At 36.3% G+C, this 18,793-nt stretch overlaps 5 protein-coding genes and 3 pseudogenes across 8 annotated transcripts; 3 read left to right on the forward strand and 5 right to left on the reverse strand.

The window, feature by feature from the left end:
* Positions 1-1,983: 1,983 nt before the first annotated feature.
* Positions 1,984-3,404, forward strand: LOC109130191 (putative F-box protein At1g12855 pseudogene; annotated as a pseudogene).
* Positions 3,405-5,020: 1,616 nt separating this feature from the next.
* Positions 5,021-6,432, reverse strand: LOC104759196 (putative F-box protein At1g12855 pseudogene; annotated as a pseudogene). The gene has a single exon (XR_015586778.1). The product of XR_015586778.1 is annotated as a putative F-box protein At1g12855 pseudogene (transcript).
* An 882-nt stretch (positions 6,433-7,314) lies between these two features.
* LOC104759198 (putative F-box/kelch-repeat protein At1g12870) lies at positions 7,315-8,583 on the reverse strand. Its single transcript, XM_010482155.3, has one exon. The coding sequence runs from the start codon at positions 8,581-8,583 to the stop codon at positions 7,315-7,317; it is 1,269 nt and encodes a 422-aa protein (XP_010480457.3).
* Positions 8,584-9,253: 670 nt separating this feature from the next.
* LOC104755565 (nudix hydrolase 12, mitochondrial) lies at positions 9,254-10,873 on the forward strand. 2 transcript variants are annotated; one of them, XM_010477964.3, is made up of 5 exons: positions 9,254-9,775; positions 9,907-10,036; positions 10,150-10,233; positions 10,333-10,482; positions 10,599-10,873. In XM_010477964.3, exons 1-5 carry the CDS (start codon positions 9,702-9,704, stop codon positions 10,776-10,778), a joined length of 618 nt encoding a protein of 205 aa, XP_010476266.1. In that variant the 5' UTR covers positions 9,254-9,701; the 3' UTR covers positions 10,779-10,873. The 2 variants fall into 2 exon arrangements, with proteins under 2 accessions (XP_010476266.1, XP_087351419.1); XM_087495293.1 differs by having other exon boundaries at positions 9,333-9,775; positions 9,907-10,055.
* Positions 10,874-11,558: 685 nt separating this feature from the next.
* On the forward strand, positions 11,559-12,522 carry LOC104755566 (ethylene-responsive transcription factor ERF088 pseudogene; annotated as a pseudogene). Its single transcript, XR_015586779.1, has one exon. The product of XR_015586779.1 is annotated as an ethylene-responsive transcription factor ERF088 pseudogene (transcript).
* Positions 12,466-14,456, reverse strand: LOC104755567 (glyceraldehyde-3-phosphate dehydrogenase GAPA2, chloroplastic). Its single transcript, XM_010477967.3, has 5 exons — positions 14,249-14,456; positions 14,063-14,167; positions 13,538-13,842; positions 13,198-13,442; positions 12,466-13,101 (listed from the first exon to the last, which is right to left on the reverse strand). Exons 1-5 carry the CDS (start codon positions 14,288-14,290, stop codon positions 12,599-12,601), a joined length of 1,200 nt encoding a protein of 399 aa, XP_010476269.1. The 5' UTR covers positions 14,291-14,456; the 3' UTR covers positions 12,466-12,598.
* A 986-nt stretch (positions 14,457-15,442) lies between these two features.
* Positions 15,443-16,597, reverse strand: LOC104739948 (WD repeat-containing protein LWD1). The gene has a single exon (XM_010460428.3). The coding sequence runs from the start codon at positions 16,595-16,597 to the stop codon at positions 15,557-15,559; it is 1,041 nt and encodes a 346-aa protein (XP_010458730.2). The 3' UTR covers positions 15,443-15,556.
* Positions 16,598-16,809: 212 nt separating this feature from the next.
* On the reverse strand, positions 16,810-18,698 carry LOC104755569 (eukaryotic peptide chain release factor subunit 1-2). The gene is made up of 2 exons (XM_010477970.2): positions 18,574-18,698; positions 16,810-18,398 (listed from the first exon to the last, which is right to left on the reverse strand). Exon 2 carries the CDS (start codon positions 18,335-18,337, stop codon positions 17,033-17,035), a length of 1,305 nt encoding a protein of 434 aa, XP_010476272.1. The 5' UTR covers positions 18,338-18,398; positions 18,574-18,698; the 3' UTR covers positions 16,810-17,032.
* Between the last annotated feature and the right edge of the window lie 95 nt (positions 18,699-18,793).

Raw genomic sequence — 18,793 nt, forward strand, 5'->3', positions numbered from 1 at the left:
TTACCCGTTAGGGTCGGGACGAGTAAAGGGTCGGAGAAAATTCAAGGGTACCCGTCCCGTGCCCAGCACTAATTAGAGCTATAGCAATCTTCATTCTAGGCAGACAAATTAGATTACTCTTGTGTACTAACCAGAGAATGGTAATGATTTGTCTCCTTGGCGGACCACGAAACTCATCATAAGCAAAGGATTATAACTTTTTTCACATCTATCTTAATATTTTTTAAGTACATTTTTGTGTCATCCTCTCTTATCTTTGTATCCAAACAAGTTTCAACTAAATACTCTACAATCCTTACAACCAAACACAATCATTTCCTTATTTGATAATATTAATTTCTTAAAATCTATCTACCTAATTTAAAGCAATATTTTATATTAAAATAGAATTCTCCTTTCACTTTTATTTAATTTTATATTTAATTATTTGAATTACTATTTAATACATAAAGTTAATTAAAATTTAGATTTTTTTCAGCATATGATGTGATTTGAATTTTTATAAATGGATATATATTTTAAAATTTTTTTTAGGATTTTTGTAACCAAACAAGTATTTCCAAATATATATTATTTTACATTTGAGTTATTTTAATATATAATGAATATTTACAATTAAAAGTTAAAATAACATGCAATGAAATTATATTGTGCAAATGATTTGGATCAATATGAATAGAAATTTAATTATCATTAATTTGGTGTTACATAGATAATTTATCATTTCATTATTTTGCTAACATTATCAATATTATATATATTAGATTGAGTAATTTATGATAATGTAGATAACAAATTATTTTGCGGTAAACTGTGGGTTAAATCCTATAATTAACAGTCAAATATAATTATATAATCTTATACTAAACAAAACTAACACATAAATATAACTTAAATTTTGATATATTTGTTATAAATATTTGAATTAATTTCTTCATAATGCACAGAGTTATTGATTTATAAAAAATAAAAAATAAAAGAAATAGACTCGTGGTACACCACGGGTAGATCCTAGTAGAAACATTGAAATGAAACGAACCAAAATTCAAACGGTAAGAAGAAGAACAAAAGATCCATTACCACAAATCCAAATCCACATATCCAATAAACTTAAGTAGAAAACTGACAAACCCTCCAGTAGTTTATTTTAATTATGAAAAATGAACTAAATCAATAAACGAATATATGTTTTGGAGCTACTAACATTGTCTAGATTAGTTATGATATTGTCGATACACTGATGATGATCTGTAACTTAAATTGTTATCTTGAAAGATATTTTTAAATTAGTTTTCATCAAAAGATTTGCACAAAATCAGCTTTGGAGTTTGTGGTACTAGAATATTTATATAATGAAAACAAAGTAGATATTGTAAACGGCTCATACATTTTCCTTTAAATCCATACTAAAATGATTAATTTGGCTCTTAGGCATAGTAACCCCACTGCTCAGTTCCTCTAAAATGAAAGTTAAGAATAAAAAATTAAGATTTTTAAAATAGCTAATTTCTTTAAAATATAATATTTTCTAGAATATAATTTAGTTTTTCAAGTTTTCTTGCTTTTATATAACTTTAAATTTGGAGATTATCAAAGTATATCCTTACTAATTTTTTTAAGTCGAATTAATTATATAACTTTATATATATATAAAGTATATCCCTTTAAATTATGTATTTTAAGTTATATATATATATATTTTTTATTTACATAAATCTTTAAATTTGGTATGCGTCAAACATGCTGATTACTAATTTTAATAAACTAACTTTTTATTATAAGATATATGTCATCTTTTCCTGATATTTTATAGATTAGAATTTACGCAAAATTTTCTAATTGGTAAAAACATAGGCGCTTATCGGCTTTGGTTTTTTTTTTTTTTTTTTTTTTAGGTCTTTTTCTAAATTTATATTCCTCTTTACAGTTATTGTCTTTGGAGGTTTCAATATGTAATTTAATCCCTTTTCCAATATAACTTGGATGGAAAATATAAAAATTTGCTGCTATATATACGTGTATAAAAAAGAGATACAGAGTAGAGACAATTCATTTGTACGTATCAAAATAGAAGGAATCAACTATGAAAAAGGAGAAACAAGCCATTGCATCATCATCGCAAAGAAAGAGAAGAAGAATATTAAGAAGAGGAAGAAACGAGAAGCTAGTGTTTGCATCATAATTTTTTTACGACTTCCGGTGAAAGACCTAATCCGCCTAAAGTCTCTCTCGAAACAGTGGAGATGGACGATCGAGTCTCGCAGTTTTGAAGAGAGGCACTTGAAGATCGCCAAGCGATCACACTTGGATTACCCCAAGGTCATGGTCATCTCTGAAGAATATCCTTTCAAAGGGAGTAAAGGTAGGCTGCCTCGTCCAGACACAGACATCGGCTTTAGTACAATCTGTTTGGAATCGGCTTCTGTTATGTCCTCCACTCTTATCACTTTCTCTCAAGGATTTCTTCACTGGATATATGCTTCTGAAAGCTGTGATGGACTTTTTTGCATCCATTCCGTCAGAACACTAGCCATATATGTAGTTAATCCGGCCACACGGTGGCTCCGACAGCTTCCTCCGGCTAGGTTTCAGACTTCGATGCTCAAATTGAACCCCACTCCAGAAACTTGGACTTTCGTAAAATCAGTCTGTTATATAGCTTTCGTTAAGGCCATTGATTACAAATTGGTGTGGATGTATAATTCAGATGCCTCGAGTCCAAACGAGGAACTTACCACATGCGAGGTTTTTGATTTTAGGGCAAACACTTGGCGGTACTTGACTTGCACTCCAAGTTATCGGTTATTCTGTGACCAAGCGCCAACATCTGCAAACGGGTCTATTTATTGGTTCACGGAACCATACTATGGCGAAATCAAAGTAGTAGCTCTCGATATTCACACCGAAAAGTTTCGGGTGCTACCTAAGATTAACCCGGCTATTGCTAGTTCAGATCCTAACCTTATCGACATGTGCACTTTGGATAATAATTTGTGCATGTCGAAAAGAGGAGGAGATACGATGATCCAACATATTTGGAGGTTAAAATCAACGGAAGACTCATGGGAGAAGATTTATACCATAGATTTGCTTTCTTGTTCTTCTTCTTTATCTGAGTTCCGCGATGGATTTAATTGGACGCAAAAGGATTTGGTTGAACCGTCCACACCAGTGGCGATATGCAAAAACAAGAAGATCTTGCTCTCGCATCGCTATGCCCGCAATCTAATCAAATACGATCCCCAAGCAAAATCTCTTTGTTTATTTTTCCAACGTCCTCTGTGTAGAAGATATGTTTCTTATTTTCAGAGTTTGATCACTCATGTGTAAAATGCTTTGACGTATTTGGAAGCATGTAAAGAAACAAAGCATTAATGGAACCAAATGAACAAAAAATTTGGTTATATTATCCGATAGGCATGTTGTTTATTCATAACAAAATATCGCAATTTTGCCAAAGTACACACTATTTCGTTACGCATAAGTCATATAAATTACACACTATTTTGTTACGCATAAGTCATATAAATTTATAACTCCAACAATTCATGACTGAGTCTAAACGACCAAGTCTAAACAACTCAACATTAATTAATAGCAATTTTTAAAATAGAAAAAAATCTAAAACAAAGTAAATCAATGAGAGCATAGATAAGAGTATAATGTGTGTTTGGGGTGTTTACTCCGTTGCATCAAACACCATTGATTTGTCGTTTACTGGTTAGAACGAAAAAAGAAAGTTTAATTATGAAAGCTAGTGAATTGAATAGATAGTATTTTTGGGATATGGGGTTAACATTAACAAAATTGTGAGAGTCTTTTTGATTTTGGAAAATACGTAACTCGAGAGGATGTGATGACACTCTGAGTCAGCGTGACACTGACTATGTTGACTTTTCAACACTCTAAACAAATTTAACCTTTATTTGATTTTGGATTACGGATGTCATTGTTTCTCAATAATTCTGCTTAATTTTTCATTTATGAGTTGATTTAGAACTGTAAATTCATAAGCAAAGGCTCTGTTTCTAAAAAGAAGATGTATTCTTTAGTCTTTTCATTTTCATTGTTACATACAACATGTCCAAATATGAGATGGTATGATGATAAAACAAAAGAGAATCCAGATCTCAAATATGTAACCAACCTAGCTAATATGTAACCAAGTTAAAGAGCATGAATTGGGATCGTGGCATCCAAAGTTAACCTCTACAACTTTGGACGACTATTTGTCAAGGAGAATTCCATTCATTGCGCATATCAAGAGTAAAGAAGTGTTGTTACCAAAATTAAAATTTGTTGTTGTGTGATGTCGAGGCTCACAGTAATATTAATTGGTTTGACCGTGGGCGACTGAAGATGGGACTCTCGTTAAATACCTAACATAATGGAACCAAAAATAAAACTTGTCCAATCGGTAAAGATCAATAGATGCTTTCGTGCATGCTTCCAGCACATCAACACGAGTGCATGAGTGGCTCTTTATTTTAAATATGATTTGTCTCCATGATTTGAAATCAATAACATTTAGAGAGAATGACTAGTGTAGTATATCAAATATTTTGTGCTTCTAACTAACCATGCCAATAAGGGCACGACTTGTTACCTGAACAAATCAAATCAATGCTTTTAGATACGGCAGGTTTAATTGGTTGCGAAACAGAAGGAAGCATCTGTGTGGAACATAGCTAGATCTAAGCTTTGTTTTTTTCAGTCAGCAATTTTCTTACCTAGTTTCATCAATATTAACCTTGTACTGAAGGATCACTGTTTTATATAGTTTTGAAAACATGTGTTAGGGTACATAATTTCAACCTGTTAGCAAAATGCCTTGAGTTTGGTCTAATATATTTCCTCCGTTTCAAAATATAGGATGTTTTAGTGGAAACACGCATATTAAGAAATAGTTACTTTTAAAAAGTTAAACCAATCATAAACAAGTCTGCATAATAGAAAATATAAATTTAATCTAAAAGTTACATAGAAAGTTGGAAACATCCTATATTATGAAACAAAAATATTTCTCTAAACATCCTATATTATGAAACGGAGGGAGTATATTTTTATGTCGAAATTAAAATATTTATAAGTAATGTAACCTCATCCTAGTTACATCAAGAAATGCTCTATTTCTTACATGCTTTCAATATACATCAAAAGATGTGAGTATGCATTTTATATATTAGAGATCAAACTTTGAATATAAGGAACATGTCTTAAGATTTTGCACTGATCAGGATGATTGAAAAATGAACAGACGGATTTTGTTTGGGGATCGTATTCTATTAGATTTTGGGCGTGAAGACATGAGAACAATATCTTCTTGTTATCGCATATCACCACCGGGTTCCAGTCAATATACTTTTGGAATAGAGACTCGGAAGAAGAAGAAGAAGAAAACAAGTCTATGGTATAAACCTTCTCCCACATGTCTTCTGATGCTTTCAATCTCCAAATCTCGTTGAGTTTCGTATTGCGCACCTTTGTCATGATGCACAACCTCTTATCCAGAGTGCACATGTAAATTTCCTTAGGACTTGAAGTGGCGATAACCGGATGAATCTTAGGCAACAACCGAAACGTTTCAGTATGTATATCAAGAGCTATTACTTTGATTTCGCCATTATATGGTTCTGTGAACCAATAATTCGATCCGTTTACATATTCCGGACCTTGTTGATTACTTATCAGATAACTTGGAATACAAGTCAAGTACCTCCATGAGTTTACCCTAAAATCAAAAACTTCGCACTTGGTAAGTCCCTCGTTTGGACTCGATGTATCTGAATTATACTCATCAGAATTATATAGCCACACTAATTTGTAATCAATATCCTTCACAATTGCTAGAGCTGGGACTACTGTCATGAAAGAGAATAGAGCCGGAGGAAGTTGTGCATACACATCTAGATTGGGTATCAACTTGTGCATCAAAATCTGAATCCTAGCCGGAGGAAGTTGTCTAAACCACCGTGTGGCCGGATTAACTACATGTATAAACTCTGATTTCGAGGAATAGATGCAGAAAAGGCCGTCACAACTCTTAGAAACGTAGAAATGGGAGTAGATAGGACGGGATTTGGGAAGAGTAAACGATAGAAGTGGAGTCGACTCTAAGGAGATGATTGTCCTAAAACAAATCGAACGACGCTCATCTTTTGATAAGTGGTTGGACATGGCGATGACTTTTGAGTGTTCCATGTGGGATCGTTGGGCAACCTTCAAGTGTCTCTCTGCAAAACTACGAGACTGGATCGTCGATCTCCATTGTTTTGAGAGAGACTTGAGTCGAAGTATTGATTTCACAGGAAGTTTCAACAAGATTTCCTCTATGACGTCGTTCATTAGTGATGTTGTTGTTGATGATGCAATTGCTTCCATCGTTGCCTTCTTATTTCTTCTTATGATATGAACGAATGTAGGTTATATATAGTTAACAAGGAAAGCCATATTTTAGAAAATATAGAAAATTAGGCTTTAAATTTGGTTAACTTCAAGGTCTTTAATAATGTTATTTCAAAATTTGACCTCAAAGATAATGATTTTATGTTCAAAAAGGCTAAGAAGTTATATGATACAAAATTAGACCAGATTTTCTAGTATTAATTACCATTTTGGCAGAAAACCTTAGTTACCACTTAATGAAAAAGTTAGAAAAAGATCAATTAGATAAGCTATAATAATCTAATCAGATCACTATATGTCAGTATGTCAAGTATATATAACCTATTATTATCATCTTCTTCTTCTTTTTTCAGTATCTCTAATGATTAATTAATTATTCTATTTTTATATATTTAATATTAATAACCAAATATTAAGGTATTAAATGTTACAATAATCAAGTAGTACTATTCTATATATGTATTTTTCATTATGTTTTTCAAAAATGATTTAAAATTATTTATTTGTTTCTAAAACTGCTGGAATAAACCTTTTTCAATGTAAAGACAACGCATACATGTCTACGTACTTTTAAAAAGTCATTACACGGTAGTGTCTTTGGGTTAAGTAATCTCTGTTCAGCTTAGGTACGTGGAGTAAACGAAAAGAATAGTGAAAAATCTTGATTCATGAGCAATGCTCTTCTACATGTGTTTCCAACATCTAGAAATATCTGATGGAGGATGATATAATATATTCATGCATGATAATGTTGATGATCCAACGTAACAAAAGAGAGTCAAATATGTAACCAATTCCATTCTAATTAAATTCAAAATAATTCACAAATCTAGTCAGTACGTAAAGCATAAAATGAGTACTTTCTTTAATGCTTCAAAACGCAACAAAAGAAGTAGATAGTATTTTGGTTTAAATATGAGAGATCAAACTTGGAAAATAAGGAACCGATCTTAAAATACACAAATAATGTTTGAAAAATGAGCAGAGACGTTCTGTTTCGGGATTTACCAAATTGCGGGTATAGGGATGTGAGAGCAGGATCTTCTTGTTCTTGTATATCGCCACGGGTATGGATGACTTAACCAAATCCTTTTGGGGCCAATTAAATCCATCGGTGGAACTAAATCCATCGAGAAAATCGAAATGAGAATAATAAGAAGAAAGCAAGTTTATGGTATAAATCTTCTCCCATACGTCTTCCGATGATTTCAACTTCCAAATCTCTTGGATGCTCTTGTTCCCTTCTGTTTCATACATGCACAAACTATTACCGAGAATGCACATGTCAATGTAGCTAGGATCTGAACTAGTAATAAGGCTAGGCTTAGGCAGCAACCGGAATATTTCGGTACGAATATCGAGAGCTATCACTTTGATTTCCGTATTATATGGTTCTGTAAACCAATAAAGTGACCCGTTCACAGATACTGGCTTTTGGTCATGATATATCCGATAACTTGGAGTGCAAGTCAAGTATCTCCAAGTATTTGCCTTAAAATCAAAAACCTCGCACTTGGTTACTCTCTCGTCCGGACTCGAGGCATCAGAGTTATACACGTCGGAATTATACAACCACACTAATTTGTAATCACTGGCCTTCACGAATGCTAGATGAGAGATTGATTGCACTTGCAAGTCTCCAAAAGTACCTAGTGTGGGGTTTAGCTTGTCCATTAAAATCTGAAACCTAGCCGGAGGAAGCTGTCGGAACCAACGTGTTGCCGGATTAACGACATATATCTCTTGTGTGTTTGGGGAATGAACGCAGAAAAGTCCATCACAGCTTTCAGAAGCGTATATCCCATCATGGAATCGGAATACGTGAGGGAAGTTGAAAAGATTAGAGGGTAAGAACCTAACCGATTCCAAAGAGATGGTCCTAAAACTAATATTCTTTATGTCTGGATTCCAAGTGATTATCATGACTTTTGCATGATCCACGTGTGATCGCTGAGAGATCTTCAAGTGCATATGTGAGAAAAAGTGAGACTCGATCGTTGATCTCCATTGCTTCGAGAGGGATTTAAGTCTCATTAGGGATTTTACCGGAAGCTTTAAGAAGATTTCCTCAACGACATTGTCTGGTAGTGACGATGGTGATGCAATATTCACTAGCGTCTTGTTTCTTCTCTTTCTTTGTGATGATGATGATACAATCGCTTGCGTTTCTTTTTCCATGACCACAATCTGATACGAAGTGAATGGTTTCCAGGCTATATGATTCTCTTTTTATACACACTTAGCCGCAAGTTCTAATCAATAAAGGATTAGCTGATTAGGAAAAAAGGAAATGTTCATATTAATCGCACAATTTTTAAAAATCAAAACAATAAGTAAAAAAAAGAAAAAGGAAAAAAGAAAAGTTACGTACTTCAATTTCGACTGGGAGAGTATATATATATATACATTATTAGATTTTTGATTTATATTATTTTTATAGTAATGTTTATTTTTATTTCTTAGACAAATTATTTTTTTATATAATTTGGAAAAACTGAGAGTAAATTCACTATTTCAGCAAAAACACAATAAATTAAAATTTGGATATATATAACATTTGGCAACATCATAACAAACAATTCTTATGGGCCGAAAAGGAAATTTATTTCCTATTTTGTTATTCTCACTAGCCACAGACACATAAAGATACTAATACCAATTCGGTTTTCAACTGGCTTCTTCAGAAAACACGTCTCAAGATAAGTTTTATAGAATCAATCCATGGAATAGTTCCCTTAAGCGAGTGGAGAATATAAACTCAATGAGATAAACAGTAATAAGTCAAAAACGGAATCAGATCCTTCAGTGTGACTTGCTTGGAAATTGTGTGTGTGTCTATGGTTCTTCTGCTTTTTTTAGCACAAAAATGTTAACAAAAAAATAATAACATTTTTAATATTTATAATAATTTCGGAAGTGATTAAATAGAGAGAGATAGGTGATGGTTACAACTTACAACTTACAAAACAATGAATGCTCTCGTTGGTCCAACTCCTCTTTCTTCTCCGCAAAAATAGCAAGAAATTAAACAAACAAAAACGATTTCTTTTTTCTTTTTTTCTTGTGAGCTTGAAATTAAACAAACAACTCCTCTCTCTCTCTCTTTCTCGTGGATTCGTTAATTCTAGAAAAGAAGAAGAAGATGGATTCGTCATGAAAGCTATGATCAATATCATGTTTCTTCTTAGTAACCACAATTTACAAGAAGAACAGGGTTTTTCAAGAACGTAGCAGACGCATTTCTTCTCTCTCTGTTTCTTTCTCAATCCCTTCGTGTCTCTCAGAGAGATTCATCAATGTCGGTTCTTTCTTCTCGAACCGGACGAGATCGTCAACGTTACGACGACAACAACTTCCGTCTCGTTTCTGGGTACCAAACCAACCAAACCCCCTCAAAAAATAAATATTAATTTATTGATCTGTAAATCTTGAAAATATTCAAGAAAACAAAATTTATTGATTATATTTTTTTTTTTGTACCTCTTACACATTTGTGAACAGATGTATTCCGTATAGGCTGATTAAAGCTGACGAAATTGAACAAGACTCAACTAGTGTTGTTGACTTTGTAAACAAGCTTGAAGTTCTTATGGTTTCATCTCCTAACCGTCATGATCTTGTCTTCCCAAAGGTTCCTTTTTATTTATTGAGTATCTCTCTCTCTCTCTCTCTTTACTACTGTCACTTTTGCAATTGCCCATGTTTGTGTGTAGTGTATGTCTTATTATTATTATTATTATTCAGGGAGGATGGGAAGATGATGAGACTGTTCTTGAAGCTGCTTCTCGTGAAGCCATGGAAGAAGCAGGTGTTAAAGGAATACTTAGAGTAAGGTTTCCAACTTTTTAAAACAGGACAATGAAAAAGCTATGTTATAGTTGTTTTAACTAGATGTGTATTTGGTCATGTTTTTGTTTATATATATAGGAAGATCCTTTAGGAGTTTGGGAATTTAGAAGCAAAAGTAGCACAGTGGAGGATGAATGTTTAGGTGGTTGCAAAGGATATATGTTTGCATTAGAGGTTACCGAAGAACTTGAGGACTGGCCAGAGCGAGAGAATCGCCAGAGGAAATGGGTACAAAGCTCTATACTCAAATCTCAAATGTGTAGTTTACTTATTCATGTAAGGAAGCACAAATGTTTTAGTGACCTATGATCTTTTTAACTTTGAGATTACTCGAAAATGTGCAGTTGGATATTAAAGAAGCGTTGGAGCTGTGTCGGTATGAGTGGATGCAGAGAGCACTTGAAGAGTTTCTAAGAGTTATGGGAGAAGAAGGAAGATTGAGAACAGAGGAAGAGACAGTGCAGGATTCTTCAAAGTTAGACGAGTGTCAAATAGATCCTTGCTACTGTTTTGTAGTTAATTAGTTTCTTTAGCTGTTTTGGATTCAGTTGAATAGCTTCTTCTACTACTAATGTAAACAAAATTGAAACATGAGAGAGGCAAAATTGATTTCAGACAACATGTGATATATTTTAAACCTGTCTTGAACTTTGATATCTTTGTCTGTTTTAAGTGATCAAGATAGAATTGTCTTTATATGAAATTTGGACACCAAATGCAAGAAGACAAAAGGTCACAGAATAGAAATTAACTAATCACACACAGATCAATGCTTAAGGATTGACTCCAAATCAATTGAATCACCCTTTAAATCCAAATCCCTAAGCTTGTAGCACATGTTCTCCCATTGAAAGTTTTAGTTAGGCTTCTTGACATTTGTACAGTTTTTTGTCTGAGACTAAAATGACAATGTCCTTGTCACCACTTGGCTTGGCTCCATACATTATATTGGCTTGCCTTTTTCTTTGCTTGGATGTAATGTAATGACACAAGATGACTAATCTCAGAGACCATATAGCTAAAGTGTGGAAAATACTAAGCAAAAGGACAAACAATGGAGAAAATATGAGTCACTTTCTTGTTTCTACTGACACGGTTTACGAAGGACAAGTAAGACTTTGGAGTTAAATTTTTTAACTCCCAACTAATTCCTTTTAATTTAATGCCCAAAACCAAAAAGGCATCAACCAAGTTCACACACTCTTTTGCTCTTCTTTCTCCGTGTTTAATTTATAAAGAGCAGCCTAAAGGACCCTTAAAGAGACTTAGAGAGAGAGAAGCATTGATCTCTGAATATTGTGAACATGTTGAAATCAAGAAACAAGAGCAAAAGCAAACAAGAGAAGAAGTCACAAGAAGGGAAGTACCTTGGAGTGAGGAGACGTCCATGGGGAAGGTATGCAGCTGAAATCAGAAACCCTACTACAAAAGAAAGACATTGGCTTGGAACATTTGATACAGCCGAAGAAGCTGCTTTGGCATATGATGTTGCTGCTCGATCCATCAGTGGCTCTTTAGCTAAAACCAACTTCTTCTACACTGAAAACATCTCTTCACAAACACAACCACAGCAGTTGTTACAGTCATCATCAGACAAAGGTTCTGTTAATCCCACCATTGTGTCTTTGGGACCTGAAATGAGTTTGGAATCTTCTAGTCTCAGTTTTCTTCAAGATCAGCCACCAGAAAACCACCGTTTTTGTGATGCTCCTATCTCTTCTTGTTTGCAAGAACAACAGGTTTTGGCTAATCTCACTAACAGTTTCCCACATTGTTATGATGATGATCATGTTGGTCAAAGCAAAGAGATTTGCCTACCTTCTTTTCCCAGTGATATGTCAAGCAGTCTGTTTGGTTACCAGGACAACACCGGTGAACAGAGCGATGCAGAACAGATGAAGATTGGTTCGGTTCTCAGCAATGATTCGCATTGCTTTGAGTATGACTACACCGCAACTTATGTTGAGAGTTTTCTCAAAGATGTCAATGAAGATCCTAATCAGATGTTTGGATCTTCTTCTTCTTTCATCTGATCCGAATCGGCTATACCACCTTTCAATCTTTTGCACTGTTGACTCTTTTGCTTCTCTTGTGAGCTGTATAAGCAGTTTCAATACCACAATCCTCCTGTTATGTAACATAACAAGTATTGTATCTTTCTTTATTGTCAAATGCATTCCCAAACCAGAGTTATGAATTAAGCAGAGGATGTAACAAGTTTGAATCAAGTTTATTACTATCAATGATAGAGCACAAATGCATAATAAACTCAGGAACTACAATTATAGATTCCGAATTATATAACAGTAAAAAAATAATGGAGCAGACATTAAAAGTTGAGTCTTCACTTCCAGTTATTGGCAACAATGTCAGCCAAATCAACGACTCTCTGCGAGTAACCCCATTCATTATCATACCAAGCAATCACTTTAACCATATCATCTCCCATAACCATTGTAAGAGAAGAATCAATAGTGGAGGATACATCAGAGCACCTGAAGTCAACAGAGACAAGAGGCTCATCACAGACGTCGAGGATACCTTTGAGCTCTTTCTCAGCTGCATCTCTGAAAGCAGCATTGACTTCTTCAGCAAAAGTCTTCTTGGAGACCTGCACGACTAAGTCAACCACTGAGACATTTGGAGTTGGCACACGCAATGCGATTCCGTTGAGCTTTCCTTTGAGGTTAGGGAGCACAAGAGCCACGGCTTTGGCTGCTCCTGTTGATGTTGGAACAATGTTCAAAGCTGCTGCTCTTGCTCTCCTTAGATCACGGTGGCTAGCATCTAACAACCTTTGGTCGCCAGTGTATGAGTGAGTAGTTGTCATTGTACCTTTTATGATCCCTACCAAGTTTAACACAACACAAAATTGCTCAGCTTTTTACACAACATAACAGTTCAACATTCTTGTAATCCTTTTCCTTGTTACAAGATGCTTACCGAACTTCTGGTCAAGAACCTTGACGAATGGAGCGAGACAGTTTGTAGTACAAGACGCATTGCTGATGATTGTATCCTCATGGCTGTAAAGTTCAGCATTGACACCAACGACATAAGTTGGGATATCACCTTTTCCAGGTGCAGTGATTAGAACCTTCTTGGCTCCAGCCTGAATGTGCTTTCCAGCACCATCTCTGTCAACAAACACTCCGGTTCCTTCTATGACCAAGTCAATGCCTAGTTCCCTAACAATCATAACCAAATTTTCGATTAACATTCAATATAGATCTAGCCGGGTTGATGAATTTGTAAGATATGGGAAGTGGTTTTGTTAACTTACCCCCAGGGGAGGTTAGATGGGTTACGATCAGATACAATCTGAATGATCTTTCCATCAACAGAGAGAGCAGCATCTCCTGAAGGTTTGACATCAGCGTCAAAGATTCCAAGAGTTGAGTCGTATTTGAGGAGATGCGATGCTTGTTTGACACCACCAGTGTCGTTAATGACAACAACATCAAGAGGAGAGTCCTTACGACCATGCCAACACCTCAAGAAGTTCCTACCAATCCTACCGAAACCATTGATGGCTACCTTTATCTTGGCCTCGGTCACCCCTTTCCTGTATCCACCATTGCTTCCCATCTACACAATACAGAAACAAAACAAGACGTACATGGTTTACAAAACCTCAAAGAAAGACGCAGCCATGGCTGATCATGGCATGCAGGCTTGTACAAAGACGGACAGATCTACAATGGTGAAGGCTTTAATAACAAGAAACACCTCTCGAGTTTACAAGATTGCACCATCAGGTATATTACAGAGAAGCAGTAGAGAGGAATGGAGAAAGAAAGGAACTCACTGCAGAAGTCTGGAAACTGACGAAAGAAACAAACTCATCGGAAGAAGATTTCTTGGCAAAGGGAAGAGCAGAGGAGTTTCGAAGTCCTGAGAACTCAGAGAAACCCTGAATTGCAAAACATGAGAGTATTAGATGATGATAAAACTTGTCAAGGGCAGATAATGAGGAAGGAAAATGAAATAAAACCTGAAGGGATGGTTTGGCCACAGAGAAAGTAGCCGAAGCCATGGCTACCGTAGAGAAGCTGTGTATAATGTAGCAGAAGAGTCAGAAAGTAATGTTGAAGCAGTGAGTGGTGGGTAATATAGAAAAATAGAATTGCTGAGTTGGAGGCAAAGAAGATGAGATTCTGGATAGCTTTTGTCATACACTTGTATGGTTGTGGTTCGTTCACACATCTTTGCTTCTCACTTGGGCTTCACAAGTGGATGGGCTTCTCCATCATGTGGTCACATTTGCACAGCATTTGATCAGTGACTCGACATTCCTTGTTAGGACCATTGAAAAGTCAAACAAGATTTTCTCTGACATCTCTTTGCTGCAGATGAAAATCACAGACACGTTAACAACGAGTGAATATAAACAAAAAAATACAATTCTTTATATAGTCTGAAGCCTTTTACAAGATTATATACCTTCTTTGTAATCTCAAAGAAAGGTGTGTCACCATTTTTATATTAATACCAGAAACAGATCATTATAACATAATACATAAACTCGGTTTAAGTCACTGCTAATGAATACTCCGAAATATCAGGAGAAAGAAACCACCATTGAATCCCTCCCTCCCTCCCAAATTTAAGCATTGCATTCACCGATTACCACCAGTATGGATCTTTAATACAATGATGTATAGAAAAATACAATGATGTAATCTGTAGGGACAACTTGGTAGCAAAGAGTCAGAAATAAACGATCACAACACTGGAACTGAGGTTAATGTTTTACACTTAACAAAGTACCAATCTTTAGAAGAACAAACCTTAGTTGAACTAAAGTACTGACGGTTGTCAACTAAGACCATTTTTCCACGGCTGAGCCATATCATCCAAAACTCTTAAAAGGACTGAGAAAAAATAAGTGCCTACTTGCAGGTCTATTTAGCGACTTGTTCTCCATTGCGCATTCACTTTATATAAAGCTAGTCCAAGACGTGCAATAGGAACAGAGATGTGTAATTTAACTCTAGTTGTCCATTACTCTAATCAAATACAAAACTAAACCTAGTTAACCTGATTACGCACTCACCGATAAGTCATCAGACTGTAACGATTGTGCTAAGAAAGAAAAAGCGATGAAGCAAAGTTCGAGATCAAAGAATCATTCTTTCTTATCAATCATACATCAACAAGAGTCAGTTCAAGCTTTGCAATTTGAGGATACCAACAAGATCAAGCAGATTCATTAATGCCATTGATAAACAGTCTTTACATCTTGAGGATAGTAAGAAGGGTAACCTAATCTGACAAGAGATGATAAATTCTTTTAAAAAGATCAAACCCTGAGAATTTGCAGCTTGGTGGAGAAAGCAATGGCGACCCAATCAGGCTGAGAAGACGACCATTGCAGCTGCTCAATCTCAGCACCAGCTGTGTAAGCAAGAATAGGATCAAGACCACCTTCAACATGCTGTCCCATGGATGAAATATCCCAAATCAAAGCTTGAGAATCATCTCCTGCGGTACAAATGTGACAAGAGCTATGAGGCGCCCAAGCAATGGCATTGACACTAGACTGATGTCGTTGAAGCTCCACCACAGGAAGAGCAGGAAAACGAATGTCCAACACCACAACCTTAGCACTATCCATGATAATAGTAGCCATATACCTAGGATCCTGCTTGTTCCAACCCAGACGCACCAAAGGAGTATCTGGCTCAGAGCTCTCATAGATAATAGTCGAATGTTCCTTATCACGAAGATCAAACACCCTAACAGAGCCATCAGCTGAGACAGAGGCGAAAACACCAACACCACCCCAAGCAATATCAAACACTTCTTTATCATGTGCAATAAGCTGAGTGTCAACAGCTTCACGCTCAATGTCCCAAATAGTGCAAGTCGTATCAGTACTAGAAGTCCCAATTCGACGCGGCTCAGCTTCGTTCCAGTCAAATGAAGTAAGAGGACCACAAAAATCACTGTTCTTGTTGCTATTGAGACATGATTTGAGCTCAACGCGGGAATGATCATCAGCGATTCGCCAAAGACGAAGGAAGTCACTAGAAGTAGCGAGAAGATCAGGTCTTTGACATTCCTTGTCAGGGATGAAGATGGTTTTGGTCGGTGGGTAAGGATGCTCGAAGGAGAGATTAGGATCGGAACGGATCTCGCCGTTGGATTCATCGAGCTGTACAATCTCGACTCGGTTCGGGTACTGCTCGAGCAAGCTGGTGATGGCGAGACGGTACTTCTTATCGCGACGAACGCTCCAATTCATTGCGTAGATGTGCCATGGCGCTTCGTATGTGTAGATCTCTGAACGTTTTTGTTGCTCATCGGATCCATCTTGGATCGGATCGCTGCTCGTTCCCATCGTCAAAATCGAGATTCCGACCAGAAACCCTAGAAATCGCCTCCGCTTCTTCCGCCTCTATCACTCACACTGAATTAAATTCCAGTTTTTTTATTTAATTCATATATTTTGTAAAACGACACCGTTTAAGGAAGCAGAGTAAGCTTATATCGTTATCTCTGTCTTCATCAAGTTTCTAGGACAAAAGAAAACAGAAGCTAACAACGACAAACTAACAAAGACATGTTTAGAATCCTCAAAAATTACAACACAAAAATTGTCTAACGAAGAACAGAACAAAAGATTCAACTGTCGGAGAAGAAAAAAGCTTTAAGAAAGAGACAAGATTCTCAATGTTCTATAGAAGAAAACTTAAATATCTTTTCATGATAAAGACCATCTTTATGCCACATTTTCCCTCACTGTATCGAGACCATCACCAAAAGCTGTCCCACTTTAATCAGAATCTTCATAAACTTCAGTATCCGATAACTCATCAAATGTCCTCATGTCAAGCTGGTAACGCAACATACCACCAATCCCACCAAACCCTCTGCAAAACTGTGACCCTTCTTGGGATTTGTTTGTCACAAACTCAAGAGTGCAGCCGAAACGTTTGTACTCGTTTGCAAACCATTCGAGTAGAGGCATCTTCTCCTGGACTTCTAGCTCTGCGTTGGTCTCTGAATCATGGAAGTTGCTTGTATCAGACTCTTGATCTTTCCCTAAGTGTTTCACCACCATTTCTCCTGTCGTGCTGTTTTTTAGCTCGTACCTGTTTATGTCCAGATTCTCCCACACGATCAGGGTTTCGATAGCACCCATTTCTAGAGCCTTTAGAGTATCCTCCACACCGAAAACATATTTCCCGGTATCTTGACTTATCTCCTCAAAGTACTTTCCAATCAGTTTCTTTTCCTGTATGAACTTCACATTGGATAGAATCTCAGCAGACAGCTCAATGGCTTGGTTGAAACCGTTCTCACCTCCGTAAGAAACATCAACAACATTCAATATCTTAGCTTGGAGACGAGGATCAAACAACTCTGACTGACTGAGCTCGGTTTTGAAATCAGCAGAACCAGCAAGGATCAAACCAGAGACATTAGGCTGACTTGTAGCTGGATTGATGTAAAACTGTGTAGCAAGCTCAGCGGTTTTCCTAACATAGTTGTGTCTCTTCTCCATCCTAAGCCTAGCAAAACGAAGCGCAGATTGTCCTCCTCTTCCGTGCTTCTTCGGGAGATCAACAGTAAACTTGTGAAGAACCTCTCTAGTATTCCCACTCAACGTACCAAACAGCGTCCCATTTCCATCCATAACGATGAAACCAAACTTGTCATCAGACTCTAGAAGCTCATTCAATGCCTCGGTATGGAACTTATTGTCACAAAGGTACAAGGAAGCGTTAATTGGCCTAAAGGGCTCGAAATCAAAAGTCACTTTCTTCTCTTTACCATCATCATTAACAATGGTTCCGGTGTAGAGAACAAGACCATTAGTAGGAACCCTGTTGTAAAGCTTCAACCTTTGTTGAGCAGAAGTGATGGCAGACAAAACAGATTGACGATTCACACGACTCTTAATGTTTGAAGCAGTTCCATATTCATCACCAAGCATCTTGGTAACACGAGATACCTGATCACGAGGAGGCATGATAAGAGAGATCATACTCGTTCCATTACCTCTTGCTGACTCAAGTCCCTTGATTAGTTTCTTAATCTTCCAGATCTCAATGTTCGTATCCGATTCTTCTGCCATTTTTTTGTTGCTTCTCTCGAGGTCGAAGATGGAGAAGGAGAAATCAAAAGCAGACCCCAAACTGCACAAAAGAATCAAAATCAAAGCAAGTTTGATAAGTACTTTGAACAACACTAAGAAATCGAATTGAGGTTTCAACTGAAGTAAAGATCAAAACTTTTCTCAAAACGATAACAACGAACAGAATCGATTAAGCAGATAGATCGAAATCGCAGCACACGCACACAAGCACGTACCTTTTTCTCTCTCCTCCGGCGGCTTCTCTCCTCCCAGAATTATTGATTCAAGTTCGACTAGGGTTTTCCCAGATTCTAACCCCCCCACCAAACCAATCACGTGAAACTCACGTGCTAACCATAAGATAACCGGATTAAATTTCCGTTTTAAAACCGAGATGAGCTGATGGGCTTTATCTCAACTCAAAAAGGCCCAGTTACGTGAAAGGTGAAACCGACG

Source organism: Camelina sativa, chromosome 17 (assembly GCF_030686135.1).
Source record: "Camelina sativa cultivar CO46 ecotype springtype chromosome 17, ASM3068613v1".
In the NCBI taxonomy this organism is placed as follows: Eukaryota; Viridiplantae; Streptophyta; class Magnoliopsida; order Brassicales; family Brassicaceae; genus Camelina; species Camelina sativa.

Coding starts and splice junctions, on each gene's coding strand:
- LOC104739948 (XM_010460428.3), bottom strand. CDS start 16,597: ATGGGAACGAGCAGCGATCCGATCCAAGATGGATCCGATGAGCAACAA.
- LOC104755567 (XM_010477967.3), bottom strand. CDS start 14,290: ATGGCTTCGGCTACTTTCTCTGTGGCCAAACCATCCCTTCAG. Junction 13,843..14,062: donor TCAGTTTCCAGACTTCTGCA/GTGAGTTCCTTT, acceptor TGTATTGTGTAG/ATGGGAAGCAATGGTGGATA. Junction 13,443..13,537: donor CCATCTAACCTCCCCTGGGG/GTAAGTTAACAA, acceptor TATGATTGTTAG/GGAACTAGGCATTGACTTGG.
- LOC104759198 (XM_010482155.3), bottom strand. CDS start 8,583: ATGGAAAAAGAAACGCAAGCGATTGTATCATCATCATCACAAAGAAAG.
- LOC104755569 (XM_010477970.2), bottom strand. CDS start 18,337: ATGGCAGAAGAATCGGATACGAACATTGAGATCTGGAAGATTAAGAAA.
- LOC104755565 (XM_010477964.3), top strand. CDS start 9,702: ATGTCGGTTCTTTCTTCTCGAACCGGACGAGATCGTCAACGTTACGAC. Junction 9,776..9,906: donor AACTTCCGTCTCGTTTCTGG/GTACCAAACCAA, acceptor ATTTGTGAACAG/ATGTATTCCGTATAGGCTGA. Junction 10,483..10,598: donor AGAATCGCCAGAGGAAATGG/GTACAAAGCTCT, acceptor GAAAATGTGCAG/TTGGATATTAAAGAAGCGTT.